Raw genomic sequence first — 20,765 nt, 5'->3', positions numbered from 1 at the left:
AACAATCACATTTAGCCAACTTTCTGTACTACACCATTACCATAGCATCCTCTATGGGGTTTAATGTTAAGTCACATAATCCATAACAATCTATTCTTTGCCTGAATTGCAAATTCCTTTGCAATATGCATTACTCATTCTAACCCTCAATCATATAGCCTTTAAAGTATCTCCTAGACTACTGACAGATGTATCTTCAAGATTATAAACATGGTGAGGGCAAGAAGCATGGCTTCTATTGCTGTGCATTTCCCGTAGCTCTGAAGTGAAATGATTCATTGACAGAATAAAAGAATGATATTAAGGTGCTAATAATATGTACAGTATGTTCCTCTGATGATTTGTCTTTCTGGTGGGTGCTTTATAGGAATTAGCTCTAATCCTCAGAGAACCATGCTGTGTAGTTATTGATAGCCCTCAGGGCTACACAGTGGTAGGTCTGGCTTTAAAAAATTGGGAGTGATTTGAATGGTAATGAGCCGGATTACAACGTGAGCTTCTCTCGTTTTAGGTATAGGAAAGTGGTTTCCAATAACTGCACCGATGGAGTAAGAGAACAGTACACTGCCAAACCGCAGAAGTGTCCCGGGAAGGCCCCGCGGGGGCTGCGGATCGTCACTGCTGATGGGAAGTTGACGGCAGAACAGGGGCACAACGTTACTCTCATGGTGCAGCTGGAAGAGGTAGGACCAAAGCCCGAATCCCTTTTGTCTTCTAGGGCCAGTGATTTTTTTTCCTAGGAAATCAGGTTTGGTGTGTTTTTGTTTTGTTTTATTTATTTATTTATTTATTCTTACACGTCGTTGAAACTTTTTATGTTTTTCTACCTTTAGTTCTTTGGTTTATGGTTGTTGCTGCTGCGACTTCGCCTTCTCTGACACATTTCCTTAATTATTTTCATTTCAGTGCAAGTTGTTCTTCATGCTGACCTAATCTATCACTTCTTGGGAATTCTTTTTGGAGTTAATTGTGCGTTATTGGCACTTCCGGCAAAAAGGTTCCTCAGAATACATTAATGGTATTCCTAAAATAATTAAGCACACACGCATGTTCATCCTAAAAGGTATTACTGCTGTCTTCCTCTCTCAGCCTGAAGTCTTGGCTTTTCTTTTCCGAAGGCAGCCTGCTGGCCATACATGAAACACAAAGGCTAATCTAAATATAATTGAGTATACATACTGTCTTTGGCAATTGAGAGTTTGTATTTTTGTAACACCTCTGCAATATCACTATGAGGATCAATTACTATTTGACAAATTATGGTTACCTGAGATTTCTGAAAATGTAGACTGGATAAAATGAAACTTATACTGTGTTTTTTAAAATACACACAGGCATTTTATCATCTTGCAAATGAGGAAGATGTTCTCTAAAGGAGAAATAATTTCATTAAATGATCTCAATTATGAAGCCAGGCAGTGCTGTATCCAGCCGTGTTTTCTGAGTGCTAAAATATGGGAAGCACTGTGCTAGGCCTTGTGAACACAAAGGGATTTAAAAAGTTAATAATGAGGGGCGCCTGGGTGGCTCAGTCGGTTAAACGTCCAACTCTTCATCTTGGCTCAGATCATGATCTCAGGGTTCGTGAAATTGAGCCCTGCATTGGGGTGTCTGCTGACAGTGCAGAGCCTGCTTGGGATTATCTCTCTCTCTCTCTCTCTCTCTCTCTCTCTCTCACCCTTTCTCTCTCTACTCCAACCTCTGCACGTGCACATGCACTCTCTCTGTCTTGAAATAAACTTTTTTAAAAAGTTAATAACGACACCAGGATTAAGATCATCATCATTGACTTCCATCAACTTCTGATAGCTCGGTGGCTTTCGATCTGTAAATGAAGAAAAATTACCTGGTGAACATGTCAAAACAGTTTTCCCAGGCCATTTCTCCAAAGGTTCTGACTGAGTAAGTTGGGGGGGCAGGGGCTAAGAATATACATTTATAACAGGATCATAGGTTATACATTGTACTTTGAGATAAACAGGGGCACCTAGGTGGCTTAGTTGGTTAAGTATCTGACTCTTGGTTTCAGCTCAGGTCATGATCTCACTGTTCTTGAGTTCAAGCCCACATCAAGCTTGGGATTCTCTCTCTCTTACTCTCTCTCTGCCCCTCCCCTGCTCATGCACACACACACACTCTCTCTTTCTCAAAGTAAATAAGTAAACTTAAAAAAAAAGAATGAACAACAAAACAAGGGCAAAGTCAAGGGGGATAGTGTAGCCTGACAGGCTCTGGAGTGTGACTTGAAGGGGAAAAGATGAAGCAATTAGGATTGCTTTGTCAGGATTGATCAAAATCATTGGTATTTTAATTCCTGTAGGAAAAACAACTGTGAATTAATGAGTTTGAAACTCCAGCTCAGGGTGGTGCTGAGGCTTCTGGTCCAAGGACCACTTAGAGAACCGTTCTTGTAACCTAATACTCCTTTCTGGTATCTCCTTAATAAGTGCCTTTCAACCATACCTAATCGCCTAGATACATACTAAGGTTTTCCCAAATTTTTCAGTTGGCTCTAGAAAGATGCAGACCAATTTAGGCCAATTGGAGTTGCTTGCATTTCACAGAACTGGGACCAGTGCCTGAGGCTATGACATATTAGCTCACAGCAAATAAATTTAGAGAGAGAGAGAGAGAGAGAGAGAGCCAGAATAAGATTCTGAGAGAGAGAGAGAGAGAGAGAGAGAGATGAGGGGGAAGAAGACTGTGACAGAATTGTCAAGAGGATTTAGGAAAACAAAATTCTTTTGTTCATAGATAGGACATTCATTGCCATGAGTCCAACAGTTCATGCTGAATTCCTCTCAAGAACTTTGCCAGTTCATACGTCACATGTAGAGGAGGTCAGATTTCAGATTCCCAGTTAGAAGGTCGAGCAGAAAGTGTTGGCTAAAGAGTTGGCTCACAAGGCTGGGAAGATAAAAGTTGACTTCAGGTCAAATCCCAGAGAGAAGAGAAACATAGAAAAGTAGCACAATTCTGTGCATTTTTGTCCCTCTCTGAGTTGTTTGGCAGCATCTACGTGATACAGAAAAAATAGAACGCAGTCACAAAAAGGATGAGAAGTCAAGCATAGTTTTTAGAAGGATTACATTTTGAGGAAATAAAAATTAGAGTTCAGGGACTATCAGGGAAAGAAGCTCTGGTGAGCAGTACAACACTGGGTTCTTGAGACTTCTAGAAAACTCCGTCATATTTGTTTTTCATATAAAATATTGAACATTTAATTTAAAATATTACATATATATCCAGAAAGAGGACCATGAGGAGGAAAAAAAGCATCAGAAAAAAAGAACAGTTGTCTGAGATATATTTAATATGTTCATGAATATGGGTTAAGATAGAAAATGTAACCCACCAGCAGCAATCAGTAGGAGGCAGTCAACAAATGGAAGTTGTAGAAATAAAGATGTAATAACTGATATTAAGAAGTTAGATGGATTTACAGCCAACTGAACCCATATAGATAGAGGATCAGTTAACTGGAAGAAAGGACAATTGGAACTTTAGCATTTGGCATAAGAGAAGAAGGATAGAAAATAGAGAAAATAGGAAGGGAAGGGGCACCTGGGTGGCTCAGTTGGTTAAGCCTCCGACTCTTGGTTTTGGCTCAGCTTCTGATCTCATGGTTGGTGAGTTAAAGCCCCGCATTGGGCTTGCTGTTGGGCTTGCCCATAGTGCAGAGCCTACTTGGGATACTCTCTCTCCCTCTCATGTCTCCCTCCTCTCCTCACACACGTACTCACTCTCTCTTTGTCTCTCTCTCTCTCTCTCTCAAAACAAGTAAACTTAGGGGCGCCTGGGTGGCTCAGTCAGTTGGGAATCCGAGTTTGGCTCAGGTCGTGATCTTGTGGCTTGTGAGTTTGAGCCTGGAGACAGGCTCTGTGCTAACAGCTCAGAGCCTGGAGCCTGCTTGAGATTCTGTGTCTTCCCTTCTCTCTGTCCCTCCCATGCTCATGCTCTGTCTCCCTCTGTCTCTCAATACTGAATAAACTTTAAAAAAAAATTCAAAATAAGTAAACTTAAAAAAAAAGAATAATAAGGGAAAATGATGAAAGACTACCATAAATGTAAGTGGAGACCCAGAGGAGAGAAGAAAGATATAGAGTCAGAATCATTTTTGAAGAGATAATGTCTAATAATATTCTGAAACTGACAAAAGGTGTGAGCATATCAACATAGATGGGAGAGAATCCACAAACCCCAAGCAGGAGATATACAAAGAAAACAAAAATCATGTAGGTATCATATTCAAACTACTGAAATCTAAAAACACAGAGAAAATTTTTTAAAGCAGCCCAGGAGAAAATGGAATGACATTTTTGAAGTTCTGGAGGAAAAACAAATGTGAAGGTAAAATAAAGACATTTCTCAGACAGAAACCGAGATGAGTTGTATAAGCTGATTTCTATAAAAAGAAAAACTAAAGGTAATTCTTCAGGCATAAAGAAAATGATGCCAGATAAAAGTCCAATAATGGAAAGAGTGAAGAGAAAAAAAGAAGGCATATTCGGGGGTAAATTGCAATTAATAATAACTTTGCAGGCCAATAATGATCAGCTAGGGGTTTAAAATATATGTAGAATTTAAATACATGACAACAATAATTCAGTGTGTATTAAATGGCATTAAAGTGTTTTCAGTTCCATGAAATGTCTGTAAAGAAGTAAAAGTACTAATTTATATGAGACACCAGCAAGTCCAGAATATGTGCTTTAATATCTAGAGAAACAGCTAAAAGAATAGTCAGAGACATTAAACTACCAAGTTATTGACAGAGGAACTGGAATAATATTAAATGCACCTCATTAATCCAAAAGAAAAGAAAGAGAGGAGAGGAAACATTCTTACAGTCAAGACAAATAGAGCAGATACAGAAATAGTAGGTATAAACCCAAATATTATCATTAATTACATAAAATAAATAGTGATTTTTGTGGCTTGCTTAAGAAGTCTGTGTCTAACCCAAGGTTGTGAAATCACGCCACAGTTTTTCTTTAGTTTCCACATTTAAGTCTATACCCTCTTGAATAAAACCAAGGTAGAAACAGGTTTTTCTCTTTGCATATCCATTGATCCAGCACCACTGAAAGACAATTCTTCTCATGCTGAATTGCCATGAGCCTTTGTCATAAATCAATTAAATGTACCTCTGTGTATTTGTTTCTAGATACTGTGTCCCATTGGTTTTGATTTTCAAACCTGTGTTAATTGATCATTCAAACACATTTTAAGTACTCTAGATTTAGAGTAAGTCTTGATAGTTGGGCATATAAATCCTCTGAACCAATTAAAAATCATATATTATATATAATTATATATAATATACTTTATAAAAATTTAAGAAACAAAACATATGAACATAGTGGAAGGGAAGGAAAAGTAAGATAAAAAACACACAGGGAGACAAACCATAACAGATTCTTAAACATAGAGAACAAACTAAGGGTTGCTGGAGGGGTTTGGGGTGGGAGGATGGGTTAAATGGGTGATGGGCATTAAGGAGAGCATTTGTTGGGATGAGCACTGGGTGTTATATGTAAGTGATGAATCACTAAATTGTACTCCTGACACCAATACTACACTATATGTTAACCAACTTGAATTTAAATTAACGAATGAATGAATAAAGGAATGAATGACATTAAAATATAATGCATACCTACAAACAAAACTAACACCTTATTTTCAATATATCTACCCAGAACACTATAACACATTTGGAAAAAATTTTTAAAAACATAAAATGTGTAGTGAAATATACCATGATTGTGAATTGAAACATGCAAGGTTATGAAAAGATGCCAATTTCCCCCTCATTGGTCTTATATTCAAGGCGATTTCACTGAAGTCCCAGCATATATTTGTGGGTGAAAATTGCATGATCACAAAACAAGAAGCAAGAGCTCAAGAATAGCAAAGATAATCTTAAAGATGACTCACAGAACTGGATGGTTTACATTACAGATATCAAAATTTATTATAAAGCTATAGTAATTAAGAACGTGTCAAGATATATATATATATGTATACATATATACACACATATATGTACACACACATATATACATATATATGTGTGTGTGTATGTGGTATGTATATACATATATGTATATGTATATATATGTATATGTGTGTGTGTGTGTGTGTGTGTGTGTATATATATATATATATATATCCTATATATCCAAGCTGATCAAGAGAGGGAATAGTGAATCACGAAATACACGCATACATATATATGCATGTGTGTGTGTGTATGTGTGTGTGTGTGTGTGTGTATATATATATATACACACATCATACTCTTTGTGACAAATGATACACTGTAGTAGAGTAGATAAATTATCTTTTCAATACACAGTGCAGTGCCATCAAAGTCCACGTGGGAATACGTGAATCTTGATTTCTCTTAACACAAAAATAATTCCAACTGGGTTGTCCATCTCATTTTGAAAGATAAAACTAAAGTGTTTAAAGAAAATGCAGAAGAGTATTGTTAAGCAGAGATTGTTTTAAAACGGGAAATGAAACGTACTAAATATACAGAATAATATGGTTTGATTAGACTATATTAAAATTAGGAATTTCTTTTCTTGAAAATACACTATTTAGAAAATAAAAAGGTAAGCCCTGGAGGGTAAGAAGTTATTTGCAATACATAAGTTCAATAAAGGACTCATGCCCAGAAAATTATAAATGAATTCTACAATCAATTCTACAAAAATTCTGGCAACTAGCTAGAAAATGCACAAATGTCTTAAATGGACTTCTCAAAGAGGACAACCAAATAGGTGATAAGCATATGAAAAAATTCTCAACATCACTGCTCATCAGGAACACACCTGAAAACTAAAATAAGATATTACTATCTACCTATCAGAAGATTAACATTTTCAAACACTAATAATACCAAGTATTATTGTTGGAGTAACTGGTCATTCATACAATAGTGCTTGGAGCATGGATTGTTACAGTTTTAGAGATCTGTTTGACATTAACTACTAATCACTGTACGGTTCTGTAAATATATGTGCAGACTATAATCCAGGATTTCTACTCCTAAGTGTACACTCATCAGAATGCATACAAATATGCACCAGAATATGTGGAAAATAATATACATGGCGGACTTACTCATAAGAGGTCAAACTGGAAACAAACATGTATCAACAGTGTCATCAAGAAATAAGTTACATTATACTTATAAAATGGAATGTGGTACAACAATGAAAAAGAACAAACTATTCCTCCCTACATAAACTTGGATGAGTCTCATATCCACTATTACAGTAAAGAAATCAGACTGAGAAAAAAAAATACATGTATACATATATATATATGTATGTATCATGTGATTCTGTTTAATTAAGCTGCAAAAGTAGGCAAAGCTAATTTATGGTAACAGAAGTGACAGTGACAGTTACCCTGGGATTTGGGGGTACTGGAAATTTTCAGTTTTTTTCATTGATTAATGGATACATTCATTTTGTAAAAAAAAATCAAGTCGTATATTTGATTTACTTATTTTTTCTTTATGTCTTTTAATGCTCGACAAACAGCTTACTTAAAAATCATTTGAGAAATTCAAATAGCATTTATCTGTACATTTTGTATTTAGGTCTTTAGGGAAAAAAAAAGAAAACAGAAAGAAAAATTTGGGGACATTTAGGAAAGGATGCACTTCCTGGGTCAATCCTATATTCTATACTTCCCTGTATAGTGAGCATGAAGTCATCTTTCCCAGAGATATAAGGAACCTGGTTATGATGACTTAGAAGGACATGATCTTTTGAAGCAGCAGATGTTTGTGTGGAAGCAGGCTTCAGAATTCAGAGTTTTGTTCCATTTCTAAGAGCACAATAGCGCAAGGTCTGAAACAAGAACTTACGCCTGGTCGGCTCTGGCCTTTGTACACCCTCCAGGGACAGAGGCCAGGTTCTCATCCATTCACCTTTGCTTTCTATGTAACAAAGATCATCAGGCATCTCAGACTTGGCTGAGTGATGTGAGAACAGATTGGGGAATCTGGTTCTAAGATGTGTAAATTCATGCCTTCTGGGCGCACGAAGGGGAAAAAAATAACAAGTTAGTTCATTCCACTTGAGTGGGCAAAGCTACAGCAGCGAGAAAGAAATCTGCTATCTTCAGCTGTCAGACCTGGCCCCTTGATGCTCTTGTCTCCGAGTGCAAAGTACAAGCCAAAAAGACTGTCCCCACATCAAGAGGCCCTGGGGACCTCAAATGCAGCTGTGGGATTCTGTGCTGATGTTCACAAACTGTCCTTACAGAAGCACCCGGTTTCTCTATTAATCTCTGGGTTATATACATAGGCTTGGGTGATGCACATGATCAGGCATACAAAGTAAAGGAAAGTAGAGTGTCGCTGAGAAGCTGGGGAACATTGATAAATGTAACACAGTGACAACAATTTGGATATCCAGCCTTTAATGAACACTGAGTGTAGTCCAGTTTGTGAATGTTTTCTTGTATTATTTCATTTAGATCCCACAGCAACCCTAGGGGAGTAGGTGTTACCCTCCTCATTGCATTTTATAGATAGCCCAGTTAAAGCACAGAAAGGCAAAGTAACTTACCTGAGATCCCACAGCTACTTACACATAGAGTCAGGAGTCAGATCCAGGCTGTATGGTATCTGGCCTTTTTATTACTTCCCTCTGGTGGAAAGCGCCAAGTTCTGGGAACGGACCTCATGTAGTTCCTAATGTTCCCTAGAAATACTTCCCTGGAGACACATGGTAACAAAGACCAAGAAGTAGAAAAAATAGGCAAAATTTTCTATGCCCTAGCCAGTCTGGCTTAGGGCTGCTGTTATATTCTTACACACTGGTCATATATAAAGCCAAATTTTCCTCCTGGATTTTCTGAGAATATTATGGCTTGCGATCAATTTGTTGAAGACCATTTTAGCAACCAGAGATCCCAAATCCTTTCTAGGTTTCCTTCTCTTTGTAAAATTCTATCTGTATTGAATGGCTTCTATGTATCTGGTATTGTTTTATCCATTCTAAAGAATATTGGAAATATAGGACATGAATGCAGGACTCAGAGAGTTTGTCCTCCATGTATGCCCAACTTCTCCAGAGTCTTGGGTATGAATTAGATTAGAAGAATTATGTAATCAAATCCAAAACAGAAACAAACAAAACCCCTGACATATGCCACTGGCAACACACGCGGTCTGTATTATCCCCCTCAAAGTCTCTGAATCCGCTTCTCATTTGAATTTGACACTCCTAAATTCACTTTAAATACAGTATTAGGCTCTTGCCACCATACCTAGTGCCAATTTTTCACAACAGTAGGGACATTACTGCCAAGCTTCTGATGCTTCTAAAGTAACAAGTCCTCAAGGTACCAAAGGGGCCAAGAAGTCCCCACTACATTCTGATAATTACACGACAGTGTGATTAATGCAGAAATAGGCATGAGACTCTCCAGTTTGGTATGATATTTTGTCATTTGGACACCACGGATTAGGCCTATGTGTCTCCTGGCTTACTCATAATTCAGTTTTCTCCTATAGGCTTGTCTGCTGTCTATTGGACTGTGTAGGGCTAGGGACTGATATCATGCCCCGTTCTTTGCCCCCAGTTATTTACATACAAGCCCCTCCATGTAGGCTCCACCTCCTGTACATATCAAGTGAAGTTTGAATGGCCTGAGGAATCAACTGTGCCACCAAATAGTTATCGTGTGTATTTATTGGTTTTCCAACACATATTTTACTAAGTTCCAAGTTTACAGCATGTACTTTTCATTTATGAGTAGACCTATTTCATTTTGTAGAGATCCGTGTTTTTGGTGAACAAGGGTCTCTGCCGTATCAAGTTTCAAATAACAATCTAACCACATGAAATATAAAATAATAAACATTTTATATTCATTGAAAACAAACATACAATTTAGTTTACTGCATTATATTGTAATAATATTCTTGGCAGCCCCCACCACACAATAAATGCCGTTAAGGTGTGAATCATGCCATGCTTGGTTGTAGGCCCAACATCTCTTCTCACTGCGCCTAACACATGGATAGAACTCAGTCAGCGTGTGTGGATTTGGATAGGCTTCCCCAAGGAGTATAGAGATGAAGCCCAAACTTAAAAGGAAAAGACTCTTAAATTTTCCATCACATCCAAAACATGTTTAGCTCTTTATCTGAAATCTAAATCCCTTCCTTTGTTCTGTACTAATGCTTGTCCTAATTCTAACATAAGAATATCAATGAAAACCTTGCTAACATCAGAGCGAAGAAGAGAACGTCTTAGTGATGGAAGATTCTCAAAGGCTAGGTACACTGATGCTGGCTTGTATGTGTCGGAGTAAAAATTGTGCAGACTTGACATGTGCAAGAAATGGAAGGTGTCCTTCAAATAGCATGTGAGGCCACCCTCCACATCTAGGTGACAGAAAGGGCTGTGTAACACAGCTGGTTCAAACTCCCAAAGCTTGGCTCCCCCACCTGTTACTCAGAGAACCACATAAGTCTGTTAAAGTTGAGGAAAAGCCCCTATTGTCAGAAACTCCGTCACTGCCATTTTCATGTTCTCTCCCAAAGTACTCTAATGAAGGATCCTTCACCAGAAGCAACAAGGCAAAGGAGACAATATTTATTCCACTGCAGACTCCCTCATTGTGGCTAATACAAGAACATACAGGGGCGCCTGGGTGGCTCAGTCATGTGAGCGTCCAACTTCAGCTCAGGTCATGATCTCGCAGTCTGTGAGTTCGAGACCCGCGTCAGGCTCCTTGCTGACAGCTTGGAGCCTGGAGCCTGCTTCGGATTCTGTGTCTCCCACTCCCTCTGCCTCTCGCCTGCTCATGCTCTGTCTCTCTCACTCTCAAAAATGAATAAGTATTAAAAACAAATTTTAAAGAACACATATACATATACACTCTGCATTTATGCATCACTGTTTCCTTGGGGACAAAGAATAGTTAATCCAGAGACCAACCAAAAGGGGAGAGAAACTGTCCATAAAGTTATATCTGACTAGCCAAACATTTTCCAACCACACCTGAATTTAAGGGAGCCTATCAAAGGTGTTTTGCCCTGAGATCCAAGTATCCAATGACAGGTGGCATCCCTCTGTCTGGAGACTTGTTTAAGATGGATGTTCTCTGGACCACTAATGAGCACCTAATGAGCCTATAGACTTCTCAGTGCGATAACTCGGCTTCCTGGAGAAATCCAATGCAAGAACCTGAAGGCATAAGATGGATGGCAGAGAGCCTAATCAGTCTTAAGAACTCAACAAAACCCATTTGGAAGGCATTCGTTGGAGAAGACTATAGGCAGAAATGGTGTCTGTCTGTTACAGAAGATAATTAAATCTGTTTTAAACAGCTGTAAGAATAAGGAGATGCAATTCGCTGCATAATTTAAGACTTTTAAATTAAATCTGAGGCAAGGGACTAAAATTAAAACTTTGATCTGTATCTCATTGTCTTAATACTTCAATTTACATACAGAGACTGGAACTTAATAAGGAAAATTCATGATTATAACTTCTTCGGTGAGATTTAACTTCAAAACATGAAGGCTGTGTCCTCATTAAATGGATTTCAATGATCTGTAATTTCACATACATTGAAAGACTTATGGCAGCATAAAAGTAACCACAGTGTAATAACACTTCATAAATATTGCAGGATGCTCCCAGCCGTCGGATGATAGAGAACATGACTCTTGATAAAATTTTCTGTGAGAACCTCGTTTGTTGAAGTCGTAAAGGGATTTGACCTACTTTTTCATCTGGGGGAAAATTGGGGCCTTTAGAAATGGCACAAAGAGTTAGTAGGCAGTGTTCAGTCTAGACAGGTATCAGTGTCTAAGCCAGCCCAGGGCGGACTCAGAAGCCTCGGCTGTTTTCTCCTTTCACACAAAGGAACAGGAGCTGATTTCAATGAGCCGTGGGGACTTAAGAGGCTTTCTCATGTATTATCCCATACTCTATTCAGCTTTATTCTCTTTGACTCTAGCAAGGTAACTGAGCCACTTGATTTCTTCTCCCTTGCTGCTTCAAGTTAAAAAAGAAAGAGGGAAATGAGGCGGGCAATATAGGTTGTCTCTAGCCAGAGGCCTAGCATCTGAAGTTCAGGCTGGCTTGGTTACCAGCTCTTTTTTTTTTTTAATGTTTGTTTATTTTTGAGTGAGAGAGAGAGAGAGAGAGAGAGAGCGTGATTGGGGGAGGGGCAGAGAGAGACACACACACACACACAGTCTGAAGCAGGCTCCAGGCTCTGGGCCATCAGCACAGAGCCCGATGTGGGGCTCAAACCCGCAAACCATGACCTGAGCCGAAGTCAGATGCTTAACCGACTGAGCCACCCAGGTGCCCCTTTTAGCAGCTCTTTCTAAGGCTCCACTTTTCCTTCCCTCAATACTGGTCCACATACATTGGGGTGTTGCTATTCTTTAGGGTTTCAGGGAATCAGTGTTTGCAAAGCACTTTGCCTTGACAAGCAAAGAGCGACACCTGGCTCATTACCGAGAGTTTCAGTCTCTCAGCCTGTCTGCTTTAGGCCCTACAACACCAGTGCCCCATTTCATTCACACGACTGGCCACTACCCCCGAAGGAGAACTTCACCCAACCATGCAAGGTTTGCCCAAGTGTGCAGCTTCCTCAGGTTTCTGGCTTTGCACTTTGTCATTTATTATTCCATGACTTTGTCTTATCAGCTCCTTCCTTAGTGTAATCCACCATTTTTTTTAATTTTAATTTTTTCTATTAGTTTTCTTTATTTATAAGAGGCACGGAGAGACAGAGCACGTGTGGGGGCGGGACAGAGAGGGAGGGAGACAGAATCGGAAGCAGGCTCCAGGCTCCGAGCTCTCAGCACAGAGCCCGATGTGTGGCCCGAACCCACAAACTGTGAGATCATGACCTGAGCCAAAGTCGGACGCTCAACCGGCTGAGCCACCCAGGTGCCCCTAGTGTGATCCACCATTTGTGTGCGTGGACAGTCTCCACCTTGTGACCAGTAGCACTTGAATGAACTATGCATCTTCACCTAAGAGCTGAGATCATTTTAGCAGCCTGAAGGGGTGTTGGAATATGAGTGGATCTTCACTAATGCCCATAACAAGAATAATACAATTATGAAAAATAGCAGGTCACCTACCCTAAATTTGATGATTTGGCTCATGGTCATTCTGCTTATTTTTATAAGTAAAGAAATTGAGGTTCAAACGTAAATTGCATTTCAAAGGGCATGTAACCAGAGTCTTCCAACTCCCAAGTTACCAGCTGACTCTGTAGGGCACTTCTTCTTCATACAGTACTCTGTAGACCTCTATAAAGTCACTTAGATCTCTCAAGAACCTAATAATTTGGAAAAGTGAGGAAGTAAGCATCTGGGGCAAGAAATCATATCCATTTCAGAGATAAGATCTTATGATTTTGGTTAAGTCTAGCAAGTGATGCTAGATAAAAAAGTTTTGAACGCTATTTAGAAATTTTGAAAGCATAACATAAAACAGTATAATGATTCCAGGATTGTGTGTGTGTGTGTGTGTGTGTGTGTCTACACATTTGCACATGTTCAAGTGCTTCTCATTGGTTACTATAACATTCACCAATCTAACAATGTCATCTCTGGGTGATACAATTATGAGCAATTTGAATTTTCTTTTTCCTCATTTGATGTGTTTCCTACATTTTCTTTATGAATTTTCCATAACTTTCTCTCTTTTTTCTTCTTTCTTCTAATTAAGCTAACATATTTCTATAAAGTATTTTTTAAGTTTTTTTCATTTTGAGAGAGAGAGAGAGAGAGAATGCACATGCAAGGGAGGGGCAGAGAGAGGACAGAGAGAATCCCAAGCAGGCTCCGCAGTGTTAGCACAGAGCCTGATATGGAGAACGATCTCATGAACTATGAGATCATGACCTGAGCTGAAATCAAGAGTCGGATGCTTAAAAGATTGAGCCACCCAGGCGCCCCAAACCTAACATATTTCTATTATATATTTTACTACATAAAAATATGTAGGAAAAATTCATTGCATAAGTTTATTCCTAAAGGAATCTCCCTACTCCTTTTTTTAAGCACCATTTTGCTCTTACTCCATACCTGAATGCTTTAGACTGATTTTTAAAAATTATTTAAAAATATTTACATGATTTTTGTCATTTGGTGGCACCCTAGTTTTCCTACCAAAGCTTGCTGTGGTGATTCCTAAAGCCACCATGTAGTGGTAATAATGTACTGATGTCCTATATTACCTAAAAAGTGTTTTTAAAACATAATGGGTCACAAGTATGAGCTCTATCTACCACAGTGTCTAGATGCCGTGAGCGGACCTTGGCTTATAGTTATTGATCTGCTTACACAAGCCAAATGTCCCTCCTGCCTTATGGTATTCTGTTCCATTCTAAGCCAGACACCAAGTACAGAAGACATAAAAAGAGAATGTGGAAATTTGCTGTTCGTTTCAAACACATGGTGCTATGGCTCATTTGGAAATGAAGGATTAAACCATTTTGTAATGTTCCAGTTGGAAATTCTTGGTCTGAGCATTAGATCCAGAAGTGTTTGGATACTTAGCTAGGCAAATCCCAAGGATCAGAGTCCTCAGTGAAGGGCCCAGCCATCTGTATTTCATCCTAGGGAACATGAAATATGTATCCAGTCATATGATTTGGGGGATCCATAGTCTGGTCTTCTGGCATCACTGACCTGGTTGGACCTGAGTTCTCCGGTCAAATGTAAAACCCCATATGCACCGCCCTCCTCCCTTGTGTGAATATTCTCCCTCCGGGTCAGAGCGTACAAGTTTTCTGCTGCTACCTTTTCTTTCAAGAGGTGTGGGGGTCTGCACATTTGGGGAGGCACCTGTGCCAGAGAAAACCATCTCTGAGTAGACAAGGGGAGGAGCTGACTCTATAATTGTGCAATCATGCCACTATGTAAGTATCTTGAGATTGTGTCCAGAGCTCAGTTTTTAAGCTGAAGAGAAACCCAGAGAGCATGAATTGAACCACATATTCAGGAAACACTTTCCCAGCAGATCTAGTGAGGCAGTCTCAGCTTTCAGTAATGCTAGCATCTCTTTAAAGGATACCAGAGAGAACCAAGACTTGCTTAGGAACAGAAGATAGGGCATTTGCAACTGTCTTTTCTTATAGACTAGTGTTATCCTGTGCTGGAAGGACTCAGTTTACCATTATAAAAGGGCAGGCTCAACACAGTCATGTCAGTTGATTCTTGTTTAGAGTTCTTCTCACTCTGTTGAGCACTCACATCAGCAGGGTGTTCTCAAAGAAGTTTTGCAGCTTCCATGGTATTTTACAGAACCTGGCATATCATACTGAGCTCCTCTTACATTGCTATTTAATGAAGAATTTGATCCATGTTGGCATTCCGTTAGAGGGTTTTAGCTACTGGAACTTACAAAAGCTTTCTGGTTTCACATATGAGTGAATCCTTTCTTCAAGAGCACCCACTGGGAATGAGCACAATAAAATAGTTTCAGTTGTGAACCAGTAGTAGGAGTGCTGAACTTGGAGTTAAGAAGAGAGAGTTTGGTTCAAACTAGTCTTGGGACTCAAGGCAAATCTTAACAGTCTTTTGGGGTTGAAGATTAAATGAGATACTATACAGAGAGCAGTTATTATTTCTGCCACAGTGAACTTTCAAGGAATGCTGTCTTTTCTCTTAGCGACTACCAGGAGATGTTCTAGAATAGTCTTACTTGCATATTTTATATAAGAAGTCACCTTCCAGAGCTCACTCTTACTGAATAAGCACAAGGTGGATAGCACTGCTCCCATGAACTTATTTCCACCAGCTGAAGAAACCTCCTGTTTGATAGCTAGGACTCAGTGTACCATAGTGATCTCTTTTCCTGTTTCTTGTTGAGATTCTGTTAACCTGAGTCTGACTAAACCTACCGGGAGTAGGCTATGCAACGCACAGGTGGGTTACTTTTACTTTGTGCTCCCCACTCTGCTAAACATTTTTAGTATTAGAAAGGGCTGAAATATCTTATTTTTGTTTCTGTCATTCAATGCTGTCTGATGATTTTTTGATTGTACTTTGTGGTCCAAAGAGCATTAGAAAGAACAGAAATCTAAGACCAAAGTTGGCTGTACTCCCTCATCAATCTATGATCAATCTGTGTCCCCTTCTGGTTGTTTCTCATATACCTAGTCAACATTTAAACATTTACATTAATGGTAGAAATAGAATGGTGTGGTTTGTGGTATTTCTTGTGTCGTACCATACTCCACCCCCCGCCTTTGAAATTTGGTGAAGTCTTTACTTTCTCTTCTTTACTCCCTCCCTCTTTTAATCGTAAGTGTTGGTCTCTGTCTGCACCTCACATCTCTTTGCCCCCCATGGAGTCAGTGTTAACAGACTGCACTGCATTTACCATCACCTTTATGCTCGTAAGAACACACACATATAGTACGTATACTGTTATCTGTTGTGTTTCTGTTTGTGACAACAATGGGTTATACTCAAGTCAATTCTCCGCATCGTACTTTTTGCCACATGAACTTTAAGGTCCCTTTCAAAACTGAATTTTCGTGAAGGCTGAGGCAAGCTGGAGCTTTGCAGGGGCCAGACTCTGACATATGAGCCCAGTTTCTATCTGCAGTGAGTCTATAATGCCTTCAGGAGTGTCTTGGAATCTCATCTTGGGACGAGGCTGTCAGTGTTGAGTTACTATAGCATTTGTTTTCCCATTTTCCTCTCAAGCCATGTTGCAGGAACTGATAGGTTCATACACCTTCCATTCCTCAGGTTAATCTCGGCTCCTTAGTGGCCATTTGACATATTTGTTTTTCTATTACAGAAGTCAGTGATGCCCTTGTCGAATCCCCATATGGATTTCATGTGGCTTTTGTGCTTTTCTTGGGCACATCTTTTGAGCTAATAGTTCTATATCTATATCAGGGCACATGACGAAAGGGCAGCAGGTCTAAAAAACGTTATCTGGTAGCCTAGATATTTGCCAGCCTAGGTTCCATTTCAGGAATGATGATTTGTGGTTTATTGAATTGAAGTAACTCTCAATTATACACACATTTTCCTGACTGCTGAATTATGAGTACCTCTTGTTCCCCATATTGTCTATTCTCTTTATGGCTTCAACGTGACACTGCTTCACCAGAGGGAAGACATAAGAATGTAGTATGGTGTTCACGTCAATCCATATTTCCCCTTCTAAACAAAGCTGTTGTCAGGGTGAGGGGGGATGGGGAGCCAAAGCCAGGGATGGAGTCTAACAGGAAAAGAAAGTGATGCCTTGCCTTTGTTATCATCTTTCTCTCTCGCTGGAAACGATTACAAGTAACTTTCAATTAAGGAAGTTCACCAAGGACTGAACTGCGTGGATAAAGTTCAACCACAGATAATCTTAAACCCTTAAGTCTCACTGGCTGTGGGATTTCAGGCATCTTATTTAACCCGTCTGTGCCCCAGTCCTCCTGGTGTAGCAGAGCAAAAGAACATCTTCCCTTGCTATCTCCCTGGACTCCTGACAGCCAACCGAGATAATATATAAGGAAGCACTCCAGAGAACAAACAAATGGACAACAGTCCAAATTTGTTGAATTAAAAGAATGATCTGCAGGCCCTGCATCAGGCACTGAGGGCACAGCCAGTAAGGACACATCTCAGCACCGAGGAGTTCATACCAACTACTTATGGATTAGCCAGCAACTCGTTTTCCTCCAGAAGTTAACTAATCTTGGCCACAGATAGTGTGGAATTTTTGCACGTAATTGTGTACCAGACACTGAACAACAAGTGCGGTTCTTTCATTCCTGGCCTTGTTGGTGCACCTTTCACACTTAGACCTCGAAAACATCCTGGGAAGGCTTCGCCACCATGCCAAGATGGAAGGAGAATAGCATCAGCTGGTGCCGTGCTGTATTCATCTGCAGATGGATTAATTGACAAGAAAACCTACTATTCAACCATCCGATCCCACGGGCTTCAAATTTCGGCACAGTCCAACATCCTCTTTGGACCTTCTCGAACCCCAGCAGTACTGAGCATCTTCCCCAGAGGCCCCGAGCCAAGAGGGGAGGGGTCTTGAGTGGTAACTGGGCATCAGCATTTTTTCTTTTAATTTCTGTAAGAGATGCTGATAGCAAAATCTGAGATTCACTGCTTTCAAAACCAATAAATGATGGGAGTTAATTTTGACAGGAAGGTACATGTAATTTCCTGTTGCAACTCATATCTCAATCTCCCATCATCTACCCTGAGCTACCCCCTAATTAGCTTCCCAGAATACCTGGGCCTCCTTCCAATTCACCCTCCATATTGTAACCAGAGTGATCTTTTTGAATTAAAACCATCATTATGCCGTCTTCCACCAAACCTCACTTTAATGGCTTCCCATTGCTCTTAGGAACAAAATAAAAATCAGAAACTAGGCCCCAAGTTCCCAAATGTAAGTTTTCTCCCCTTCAGTCTGATTTAATAATGTGTCCCTCCTGTGTCTTTAACTTCTTTTGATTATAGCACCCCCCTTCTGCTGCAGGGCGTTTGCACATCTGGTTCCCTCTGTCACCCTTGCCTGGACTCCTCACCTCCATGTCAGTCACTGGTGTCCTTTGTTTAGATAAGTTATTTCTTCCCTTCAGGTCATCACAGCTCAGATATAACTTTATCTGGGAAGCTTTCCTGGAAATTTTCGATCAGATCCAATTTTTAGCTCTCCACCTCTCCCGACTGTACAACTTGCAACACGATGTCTTTCCCTGTAATAACTTTTTACTTAGGTTTGATTATTTAATCTGTCTCACTGAAATGATAGGCCACATCTGTTCTGCTTGGTTTGTTGTAATTTACTTACCATCATTTTCCCATTTCATGCCTGACACAAGATAGACATTCAGTAAGCAACCATTCAATTGGTTGGTTGGTTGGTTGGTTGGTTAGTTGGTTGGTTAGTTGGTTGGTTGGTTGGTTCATTGGTTGGTTGAATGAATGACCAGAAAGCCAGTCAGAGTAGGGGAGTGTGCCTAATCAAATGGTGATCGAGGACTTAGGCTCTCTTGCCCTTGCCCTATTTCTCATTCTCTGAAACGACTTGGCAGCTCTGTCTCAGATGGTAATTTCAGCCCAAGGAAGTCAGAGGCTGATGACTGATGAGCCCCAAAGAGAGGCAGGTACAGCTGTGTTAGGCTTGGGAAGCACCTGAGAGCCTCTGAGGGCAAAAGTGTGGCATCTGGTTTGATCTGCTTGAGTGGGCAAAGCTGCAACAGCAGGAATAAAATCTGCTACCTTGGCCCCTCAGAGTTCTTGGTTCCCGGTGGAGAGTACCAAGCCCAGGGGCCTGCACTCATGTCAGAGGGAGGGAGGGAGAGAGAGAGAGAAAGATCTTCCTAATACCTGACCTAATACCCTAAAAGCATGATTCCCCTGTGAAGTCAGCCCTGCTGATACATTAGACCCAACACCGTGGCTCTCTTCTTTCGTCTATTAAATGCATGGGGAGCATTGTCGTGACTGGATAATTAAGAATGCTGTCAGGCCAGAAGGCTAACATGACAGACAGTAGTCATCCAGACAGAACTTGGGAAGAGTTTTAAGTGCTGAAAGAGGTTTAAATCCAGGCCCACAAAAGCAGAGCGGTGAATACCAGACAGGAAGGGCAAGGCAGGTGGACTCCAGCAGGGGCAGCCAAGGTTATACTTTTCCCAGTTGTGTGGGGGCTAAGGTAGAATCAGCTGAGCTGTGAATCTCCCCTCTGTGTTCTTGCAAATGGTGACTGTTACCTGATGTCCATTCTGTCTCCACAAAGAACCCTTCAGCTTTCTTTTTTTTTTTAACATTTTTTAAATGTTTATTTGAGAAAGAGAGAGAGCGAGAGAGAGCGAGCGCTTGTGAGTGGGGGAGGGGCAGGGAGGGAGGGAGAGAGAGAAAAACCTAAGCAGGCTCCATGCTCCCACAAGAGGGGCCGATCTCCTGATCACAAGATCATGACCTAAGCTAATATCAAAAGTTGGACACTTGGGGCGCCTGACTGGCTCAGTGGGTTAAGTGTTCGACTTCAGCTCAGGTCACGATCTCGCAGCTCTGGAGTTCAGGCCCCATATTGGGCTCTGTGCTGACAGCTCAGAGCCTGAAGCCTGCTTCAGATTCTGTGTCTCCCTCTCTCTCTGGCCCTCCCCTGCTCACACTCTGTCTCACTCTCTCTCTCAAAAATAAATAAACATTAAAAAAAAAAAAAAAAGTCTGATGCTTAATTGAGTGGCCACCCAGGTGCTCCTAAACTTCTCTTTCTTTCTCAGTCTCTGTCTCAAACTCCCTCCCTCCCTCCCTGGCTCCCTCCTTCCCTCCCTCCCTCTCACCCCTTCCCCTCTCTCTCCTCCTCCTTCACTGTCCCTCTCAGTCTCTCCTTTTCTCCCTTCCTGCCCCTCCCTCCTACTCAAGTGCCTGTGCACTAGTTTGCTTGAGCTCTCCTGCTAGCTCCCTCTCGCCCTTTCAGAAATTATATTGCCTGTCATGTTCCTCGGTTAACCCAGTTAACCCTAGCTATTCCTGATAATTCCCGGGACACTTGTCCCAAATGATGTGAGATCTTAAGGTGGTTTCTTCTTCTGTGCCCATACCTATGGTTGTCTGGCAGCAACTCTGTTGAAAATCCAGAAAACATGAGACAAATGAGCAGAAACAGCATGAGAAATTGATCAGTCTGATTTGTGCAAATGAAGGACAAGTCAGCGAGAATGGTTGACATTTATATTTATTAGTGAAGGGAATTCAGGTAACTGCA

The 20,765-nt window shown here is 40.5% G+C and overlaps 1 protein-coding gene across 4 annotated transcripts in view; it reads left to right on the top strand.

The window, feature by feature from the left end:
- The window catches only part of SORCS1 (sortilin related VPS10 domain containing receptor 1), a 502,497-nt gene that overhangs the window by 426,889 nt on the left and 54,843 nt on the right, over positions 1-20,765 (top strand). For all 4 annotated transcript variants that reach the window (XM_027063022.2, XM_015082978.3, XM_027063024.2 and 1 more), the window contains exon 18: positions 512-683. In XM_027063022.2, the coding sequence (XP_026918823.1) occupies positions 512-683 (172 nt within the window). The remainder of the gene's footprint in view (positions 1-511; positions 684-20,765) is intronic.

The sequence above is a fragment of the Acinonyx jubatus genome, chromosome D2 (assembly GCF_027475565.1).
Source record: "Acinonyx jubatus isolate Ajub_Pintada_27869175 chromosome D2, VMU_Ajub_asm_v1.0, whole genome shotgun sequence".
Lineage (NCBI taxonomy): Eukaryota > Metazoa > Chordata > Mammalia > Carnivora > Felidae > Acinonyx > Acinonyx jubatus.
Note: the sequence above shows the minus strand (reverse complement) of the source record. Positions and strands in the feature narration are given on the sequence as shown.